This window comes from Macaca fascicularis, chromosome 7 (assembly GCF_037993035.2).
Source record: "Macaca fascicularis isolate 582-1 chromosome 7, T2T-MFA8v1.1".
NCBI lineage: Eukaryota > Metazoa > Chordata > Mammalia > Primates > Cercopithecidae > Macaca > Macaca fascicularis.
The window spans coordinates 17,507,830-17,517,363 of NC_088381.1; the positions used below are offsets into that span (position 1 = coordinate 17,507,830).

Here is a 9,534-nt window from a genome sequence, read left to right on the forward strand (position 1 = left end):
GATAAAAATGTAAACAGGCTATGCTAAGTTTGGGTGGAAAAACAATGCACCACCATGTTACTACCAGCAGTCAGGACGTCCTGTCTCTGAATTGTAGGAGCCCCCAGTCTGGATGGGAGAAATGCTGAGGGAGGTGCATGTTCAGGCCATCCAACAGAGACCTGATGAGTGCACACTGCTCAGGATATGGAGAAACAGGGGCCCAGGAAGACAACTTTAATGAAACTGGTTCAAAACAAAGGATGTAAGAGAGTCAAATGATCCAAAGAGAGTGATGGCTTCTCGTTTTCTGTCCCTTACAGAGACTACAAATATCATTTCTTCTGGAATCTAATACATTTCCAAAATGCATCAATTATATTTTCCTCATGAGGCAGGCACACATTAAGCATGTGACAGTCATATGAATTATTTGTGAGCCCCAGGGCTTCCAGGAGCTTTCTTGGAGCTTATGGTCAGAGGCGTCCTGAGATTTCAAATAGTAAAGCTTTCTCCATGGCCACATGTTCCTTTGATGTTTGGGTTATTGAACACAAACTCACTGGATAATTTGTCTTCAGCATAGACTATTTCTGTTCCTAAAAGTGTTCGTTGTGCTTTCTTTTTGATTAACACTCTGACTCCATCTTGAGTAACTTCTTCATTGAAATCTCCTTTGTCTTCGTTTATTCTAGAATATAAGAAAGGTCATTACAGGCCCTGGTTCAGACACCAACTTTTACACCTAATGCTCAGGCTTATCTTGAAGAAGTTATTTTATCTTGTTTACTGCGGAAGGTGTCAGACTGCGGGTGGCCCTCGTGGGCTGCAGCTTCCTGTTGCTCACAGCCCAGACAGTCCTCCGGACTAAGGAAGCCAACGTCTTTGTCATCCGGGTACCCAGGTGCTTCAGGCCTGAGCTCGGCGGCCTCAGCCTCTTCTTTGGACACAGCAGGCCCATTGATGCCACCAGTTCTGGCACACGGCGCACTCAGGCCTCTGGGAAGGTTTTTCATCCTTCAGGAATCAGTAGCATTATAAGGCAACTTCATCCTTTAGCGTATAAATTAGCATCATTCCCTAGCTCCTAAAACAGCCTTCCCTTGTTTCAGATAAACATGCTGACTAACACCAGGAGGTGATGCCAATCTCTGGTAAGAGAAGACAGAAGGAACAGATCCTCAGGAGATGAGAGGTAGCCACCCGGAGGGGAACAATAAGGAAACAGTTAATTTGGGAAATATCTAAAAAAGGAAACCACCACGTGCACATCACGTGCACATCACGTGCCACTCTGCAAGGTGGAGGTGATGCCTGGGCCCATAGCCTCTCATGAGCTGGCACCTCTGTGGGCATGACATCAGCAGCCCCCTCCTGGGGGGCGTTAGAAGGAAAGACGGGAAGGGTGTGCTGTTGAAGTTACAGAGAGGAACTAGCTAAGCGAGTGGTTTGCTGCCTGGGAGTGTCCCGCGGGGAGGAAAAGACACAGATGTTGTTGGCAAGAATAAGCAAGGAATGGGGACAGCCAAGACATGTTCCCAGGAAGGTGTTGCAGATCCCCTGGGCCAACTTCTGTGGAGATTCCTATTTTGAGGGTCGAGGTTGAACTTGTGTTATGTGGGACATGGGATATAGCCCTGGCCTTTTCCAAGCAACAGCCTCACTTATTCTACCTATATTTGTGGAGAATCTTCCGCGTGCCTGACTTGTGTTGGTTCTCTTGGGCCTTCAGCGATGAACCATGCTCTCGGGAAGCGCTCAGGTGAGTGACAGGCAGGACACAAATGATTCCCAGCCAGGAGGCTCTGGAGCTGGCCCAGCTGCCTTCAGACCCAGGCTCCACTACTTTCTGGTACGTCACCAACAGGGCTTACCTAGCTTTCCTGCATGCTTATCTGTGAAATGATATTTACCTCACAAAGTAGTGAAGAAACGTGTAATTAGAATGGATGATGTAAAGGCGTTTAGCAATTGCCTGGCACATGGTATGCACGTAATAAATGAGTGTTTCTGTTGTAAGCACAAGTTGGAAGGGGCAGATCAGTAAACTGCAGTGGCGTAAAGTGTTGTGGGAACATAGAAGAGGGAATGTCTGACTCTGCCAGGAGCAAGATCAGGTTATTGAAGACATTGCCAAATGAGTTATGAAACACTGGGACTTTGGTCAGGGTGGGAGGAGGTCTGAGAACGGGCATCATGAGAATGTTCCCTAAATGTTTCAGGTATGCTATCTATCCCTCCCCCACCAGAAAACCACTAATGACTCTATAAAAGTAACTTTTTTTTTTTTTTTATAGACAGGATCTTGCTCTGTTGCCCAGGTTGGAGAGCAGTGGCACAATCACAGCTCACTGCAGCCTTGACCTCCTGGGCTCAAGCCGCCCTCCTGCCTCAGCCTCCTGAGGAGCTGGGACCACAGGTGCATGTCGCTAAGCCGGGCTAATTTTTAAAAATTTTTTGTAGAGATGAGGTTTCATTATGTTTTCCAGGTTGGTCTCAAACTCCTGAGCTCAAGCGATCTTCCTGCTTGGCCTCCCAAAGTGCTGGGATTATAGGTGTGAACCACCACGCCCAGCAAAAATTAACTTATTATTATTTAAACGTTACTTTCCATAAAACTTGGAAAACAAAGGAGAGAACTGCTCACAATCCCAACACACTGGTATTTGCTGCCTCCCTATCTTTATTGTTACTGTTTTTAACAATAGTACATATGAAAATTTATATTTTGCATTTTTGCCTTAATATGCACTCATACACATTTTTACTACATTGTTTGTTTTTTTCCTGAGACGAAGTCTTGCTCTGTTGCCCAGGCTGGACTGCAATGGTGCAATCTTGGCTCACTGCAACCTCCGCCTCCTGGGTTGAAGCAATTCTCCTGCCTCAGCCTCCCGAGTAACTGGGATTTCAGGCACCCACCACCGTGCCCGGCTAATTTTTTTTGTATTTTTAGTAGGGACGGGGTTTCACCGTGTTGCCCAGGCTGGTCTCGAACTCCTGAGCTCAGGCATTCTGCCCACCTTGGCCTCCCACAGTGTTAAGATTACAGGCGTGAGCCACTGCACCCGGCCCGACATACATAATTGTTTCTAATGTCTGCACAAATTCAATGGACTATATCATATTTATGCAACTAATTATTGCTGGGTATTTAGGTTGTGTGTGTGTGTGTGTATGCATGTACATTTTTCTGTCATATGAATGGTAAATTGACATAATTTCCTTAAACATTTAGCTAATTTTGGATATTTAAGTAGTTTTTTTCTTGTTTTTGCTATAATAAGTAATGGCCGGGAGTGGTGGCTCACGTCTGTAATCCCAGCACTTTGGCAGGCTGAGGTGGGCAGATCACAGCCAGGAGTTTGAGATCAGCCTGGCCAATATGGCGAAACCCCGTGTCTACTAAAAATACAAAAATTACCCGGGCGTGGTGGCAGGTGCCTGTAGTTCCAGGTACTCAGGAGGCTGAGGCAAGAGAATCGCTTGAACCTGGGAAGCGGAGGTTGCAGTGAGCTGAGATTGTGCCACTGCACTCCAGCCTGGGCAACAGAGGGAGACTCTGCCTCAAAAAAAAAAAGTAACAATGCATTGAAAATATTCAGGCATATGTCTTTTCCCGTATTTTGAATAATTTCCTGAAGGAGTATTGGGTCAAAGGGCAGGGATATTTTATGATTCTTGATTTGTATCACCAAGCTGCTTTCTCAAAGGGTTGTTTGTGAAAGATACTTCAACAATGTGTGGATACCAGTTTCCCACTTCCCGGCCTACAACCCATAGCTGGTGAATGGAGAAGAGGACATTCTTCTAAGAAGCTACCAACAAAGGAGGTGCTCACATGAACTAAAGTGGACAGGATAGAAGAGAAGAGGGAGAGTGAATGTGGGGAATGGAGAGAAAGTGAAAAAAAAGGAATAACCAGAAAGGACCATGTGCCTCTCTCTCTCTCTCTCTCTCTCTCTCTCTCTCTCTCTATATATATATATATATATATATATATATTTTTTTTTTTTTTTTTTTTTTTCCTGGTTGGAAAAGTAATTCATGCTCCTTGTAAAAATCCAGACTTTTGGCAGGGCGTGGTGACTCACACCTGTAATCGGATCACGAGGTCAGGAGATCGAGACCATCCTGGGTAACACAGTGAAACCCCATCTCTACTAAAAATACAAAAACTTAGCTGGGCATGTTGGTGGACCCCTGTAGTCCTAGCTACTCGGGAGGCTGAGGCAGGAGAATGGTGTGAACCGGAGAGGCAGAGCTTGCAGTGAGCTGAGATTGGGCCACTGCACTCCAGCCTGGGCAACAGAGTGAGACTCCATCTCAAAGGAAAAAAAAAATCCAGACTTTTTCATTAATGTTTAAGTTTGATACTGAAAGTCCTCCTCTGGTGCCAGCCTCTGCTAACAGTTTAGATATATTCTTCCAGATTATTTCTTACACGAATACTTTTTGTTTTAAAGAAATAGCTTCGTACTATACACACTGCTGTGCAACTTTCCCTCTTACGTCTGTGACACCTTGGGAATGAATATGTGAAGTGTGCAGATCACGTTTAGTTTAAATATTGAATTAGAATCGAATGAGAAGCCATGTTGCACATTTCCCCTGCCAGCCATCTCCTGGTCAGTTCGGAGAGAAGGCCTTCAGCTGTCTCTGTTTCCCTTTTACAGTCAGCGACATCCCCAGAGGGCAGTCCCTTGCTGCTGTTTAGGGGGTCAACCCCAGTAGGCCTGTGGACTCGGCTGGGAGGCTAGAAGCCAAGGGCGAAGACCAGTAGCTGGCCATAGCCTTGTGAGGACCTCACTGGGCCCTCCTTGCCCGCTGCTCCTGGGACCTTGTGCCTAAGGATTAATCATTGCTGCAAAATCTCACGTCCAGGAAGAACTAAACCCATCGCCTTGGGGGCAAGACTAGCCTGGCTTTTGCATCTTTATACCCTTTATAGCCCAAGTGACTGCCGGCCCATCCAAGCGCTCTAACAGGCTCTTCCTCGAGCCTACCCGGGCTCAAGGGGTCCCACACCTGGTCAGGGGCGTAGCCCTCATGTGAGGTCTGTAAGTTTCAGGCGCCTGGCCTACCTAACTCAGTCCCGCAGTCTCTGCAGAACCCCCTGCCGCCCCCCGCGACCCAGTTTCTCCGTTTGCTCACACTGGCCAACGGCGTGAGGCACCTGAGTGGAATGCGGACGGTGCCTCCGACAGCTTTCCCGCAGTGCATGATCTCAGGAGGGGCCCCAGAGACGGAATTTTACGACGCCCAGAGCGCTCCTTCTGGACGTGCCCTGGACTCGACTTGGGACTGAGTCTGTGCCACCTAGATTGGCAGGGACTCGGCCAGGTGGACGAGCGGCAAGGCTGGTCAGACACCGCCTGGGACTCGCTCGCCGTACCTCCAAGGGGCCCAGGCCATGAGGGGGCGGCTGGGGAGACTCCCGGTGCCCGCCCTGTGCCCGGTGGGTTCCCCCTGCCCGCCGCCTGACGCAATCCGAGGCGCCCTTGCTGCATGCCGGCGCTAGAGAAACCTCCCCTGCCGTTGCATCACTCCTGCCAGGTTTGCCACAGAGGTGGAGCCGAACCAATCAGCGGGCGCGCTGGGCCCGGGGCGGGGTTAAGTGAGAAGCACAATCCGAAGTTGATTGGCCAAAAGGGATTTGCCCCGCCCCAATCACCGCGGCAGCGGGCCGTGGTGGGCGTGGTCTCCCGGCAAGAGGGTTTAAAGGGCGCCTCCATGGGGGGCGCTCAGCTGGAGCGACCGAGCGGTGCCAGGCCAGGTGTGTGCGTCCGTCGGTCTTTCCGTGCCCACGCCGGAGACCAGCCCCGGAGGCCGCCTGGGCCTATCCCTGTGCCCGGCACCATGAAGCAGGAGTCTGCAGCCTCAAACACCCCGCCCGCCTCGCAGTCCCCTACACCGTCCGCTCAGTTCCCCCGAAACGACGGCGACCCTCAAGCTCTGTGGATTTTCGGGTACGGCTCCCTGGTGTGGAGGCCCGATTTCGCCTACAGCGACAGCCGTGTGGGCTTCGTGCGCGGTTACAGCCGCCGTTTCTGGCAGGGAGACACCTTCCATCGGGGCAGCGACAAGATGGTGAGCATCCATCCGTGCCCAGGGGAGTGAGGGGGTTGGGGGCGGGATACTGGGCGCCAGTGCCCTGGAATGTCCGGGGCTTTCTGGGCTAATAGAAAGAAATGTGTAAACCTGTGTCTGGGGTTTGTGGCTTATTTAAATGTATGTGTCCAGTGCATCACTGTGATGGCTGGAGTCTGTGAACCTGTGGATCCCTGTATTGATCACCAGTTGGGACCACTGACATCTGTCTTACTGTTTCTCCTACATCCGTGCATCACTCCCCCACCTTCCCCTGCATGAATGGGACTCTGAGCGTGCAGAGCAGGGCACTCTGAGGCGCAGGCCAGCGAGATTGATAAAGGTTTCCTTGCTGATGGCAGAGCTCATTTCTAACTTGTCTGTTTCAAAATCTTTCTTCCCTCCCTAGCCTGGCCGTGTGGTGACGCTCCTTGAAGATCATGAGGTAAGTGCCTGAATCATGAAGGGGACCCTGGCCCAGGGTGAAGGGGGACCGGCAGATAGAGCTCATAGGCTCTTGGCTGCAGGCTAGCTCTGTGTGATGCTTCTCTGGCAGAGTAGAAACGTGTTCTAGCTCAGTGCTTCTCACCGAATCACGTGAGGATCTTGTTAGAATGCAGATCTTAGTTCAGTAGCATGACAGTGGGTCCTGGGACACAGCATTCCTAACAAGCTTACAGGCGATGCCACCGCATCCTGGACCACACTTTGAGGAGGAATCCTGTCTTCCCTGGTACTAGACCACTTTGCCAACTGTTTTTTTTTTTGTTGTTGTTGTTTTGTTTTGTTTGTCTGTTTTTGAGACAGAGTCTCGCTCTGTTGCCCAGGCTGGAGTGCAGTGATGCGATCTTGGCTCACTGCAACCTCTGCCTTCCAGGTTCAAACGATTCTCCCACTTTAGCCTCCTGAGTAGCCGGGATTACAGGCATGCACCACCACACTCAGCTAGTTTTTGTATTTTTAGTAGAGACAGAGTTTCACCATATTGGCCAGACTGGTCTGGAACTCCTGACCTCAAGTGATCTGCCCACCTCAGCCTCCCAAAGTGCTGGGATTACAGGCGTGAGCTACTGCATCTGGCCTCAACTATTTCTTTCTTTCTTTTTTTTTTTTTTAAAGACAGAGTCTTGCTCTTGTCACCCAGGCTGAAGTCACTGCAACCTCCACCTCCCGGGTTCAAATGATTCTACTGCCTCACCCTCCCAAGTAGCTGGGATTACAGGTGTGCACCACCATGCCTGGCTAATTTTTGTATTTTTAGTAGAGATGGGGTTTCACCATGTTGGCCAGGCTGGTCTCGACCACCTGACCTGAAGTGATCCACCTGCCTTGGCCTCCTAAAGTGTTGGGATTATAAACATGAGCCACCGCACCTGGCCTTTCAACTGTTCTTAAGAAAGAGGGAACAATGGCTTGAGACCTTTCAGCTGTTCTTAAGAAAGAGGGAACAATGGCTTGAGACCTTTCAGCTGTTCTTAAGAAAGAGGGAACAATGGCTTGAGGACTGCCACCAGATGGCTCATCAGCCTACCACAGCCTCCCTTATAGGGCATAGTCCTGGGTGGGGGTGGCATGCTAGCATAGGAGAGGGAACAGCAAGGAGCTGTCATAACTGACCTTGGGTGTCCTTATTTCTTCCCAGGGCTGCACTTGGGGCGTGGCATATCAAGTGCAAGGGGAGCAGGTAAGCGAAGCCCTGAAGTACCTAAATGTGCGAGAGGCAGTGCTTGGTGGCTACGATACCAAGGAGGTCACCTTCTATCCCCAAGACGCTCCTGACCAGCCACTGAAGGCATTGGCCTATGTGGCCACCCCACAGAACCCTGGCTACCTGGGCCCTGCGCCTGCAGAGGCCATCGCCACGCAGATCCTGGCCTGCCGGGGCTTTTCCGGCCACAACCTTGAATACTTGCTGCGTCTGGCAGACTTCATGCAGCTCTGTGGGCCTCAGGCGCAGGATGAGCACCTGGCAGCCATCGTGGACGCTGTGGGCACCATGTTGCCCTGCTTCTGCCCCACTGAGCAGGCTCTGGCACTGGTGTGAGGGGCTGAGCCCCTGCGGGGAGTGCCCATGTGGACATCAAGGCCAGACCCCCACTCCAGTGCACAAGACAGACTTGCGACCGCTTGAGCCCACTGAGCAGACATGGTGGGTGGCTGGAGGCTTCTCTTTCTCAGCCCCTGCCAGTCTGCCAGCCTCCAGCTCTCCTGCTTTAAACTTACTACTTGAAACTTTATTTATTGCACCATGTTGGTGTGGTGGGCAGGCGGAGGACCTGCCCTGGACACAGGGGGCCCTGCTGAGCAGTGGCCTCATCCTGGAACTTGACCAGATTCCCCCAAGTGCTGCTGCTAACCCCACACCACCCAGGCCTCCACCTCCCCAGGGAGTCTCCAAGAGGCTCGATCCTCTGCTCACTCAGCCCAGCCATCCATAGCCCTGGGAATTCCACCTGCCAAGGATCCCAGCAGGCTGGACGAGGGATAGTAGGGCATGAAGAGAAGGAGCTCTGCAAGGACTGAGGCCCCGGCCAGCCCTTCTCCTCCACTGGTTCCCCAGGGTAGAGCTGGAGCTGATGCCTGGACACAGCTGCTGAGCCTGGCCTGGGCCTCTTACTCATTTGGTGGTTTCCTTGTCCCTCTGTCTGTCATATCTACTTGTCTGGGCCACTCCTGCCTGTGTGTTGGTCTATTCCTGGGAAGCTCATCACTACTGGCCCTGACAGCTTCCCAGTCTGTCCCATATTGTTATCCATAAAACTATCTCTTTATCTGTGCTGGGCTGGAATGTGGTTCTTTCTCAGGTGGGGGTTTGGGGCAAGCGAGGTGGTGATGCCCTGGAAGGCTCCTAAGAAGGGAAAGGGCTCCCTCTTCCTCTTCTTCCCTCTCTCCCAGGGAGGGGCAGCTGGGCAGGCAGAATTAGCAGGTGACATCACTCTCACGGGTACAGTTCATGCCTTACACATGCAAATAGTGCCCCCTGAGTTGTGCAGAATTCAGCTCATGCTCTACTTGGCAGCGCTGTGAGCAGTGTCCTTGCCACCGACCTGGACTCTGTCTCATCCTGCCCAGCTGCCCCAAGGAGCCTGGCAGGCTTGGAGCTCAGACCAGCTCTTCCTCCAGCTGCAGGGCCAGCGGCTGCCTCTTCCTAACAGCTGGGCCAGAATCCTGGGGTCCTGCCAAAGGAGCCTGTAGGTTAGGGTAGGGTGATGACAACTTCTGAGGCAAGGCTGACGGCAGGGGCCTGTAGCCTGGAGGACCTGGTGTCTCTTTTGCTCTCAGAGTCTGAGTGCTCACTGTTGCCTCCGGGATGTGGCGTTGCCTGTGCCTTCCGCATTGCCATCCCCTGCCCCGGCTCACCCACACTGGACTGTGGGCCCCAAGTTTGCCCTCTGCCTGTCCCCAGATGTTCTTGTCTAGCTCCTGGGGACAGATCACAGCTCCGGGATCTCAGCCTGGTCCTGA

The 9,534-nt window shown here is 51.6% G+C and overlaps 1 protein-coding gene and 1 pseudogene across 1 annotated transcript; one reads left to right on the forward strand and one right to left on the reverse strand.

Moving 5' to 3' along the window:
* Positions 1–348: 348 nt before the first annotated feature.
* Positions 349–1,040, reverse strand: LOC141407186 (iron-sulfur cluster assembly 1 homolog, mitochondrial pseudogene; annotated as a pseudogene).
* Positions 1,041–5,725: 4,685 nt separating this feature from the next.
* Positions 5,726–8,845, forward strand: CHAC1 (ChaC glutathione specific gamma-glutamylcyclotransferase 1). Its single transcript, XM_005559227.4, has 3 exons — positions 5,726–6,069; positions 6,479–6,514; positions 7,712–8,845. Exons 1-3 carry the CDS (start codon positions 5,839–5,841, stop codon positions 8,111–8,113), a joined length of 669 nt encoding a protein of 222 aa, XP_005559284.3. The 5' UTR covers positions 5,726–5,838; the 3' UTR covers positions 8,114–8,845.
* Positions 8,846–9,534: the final 689 nt, after the last annotated feature.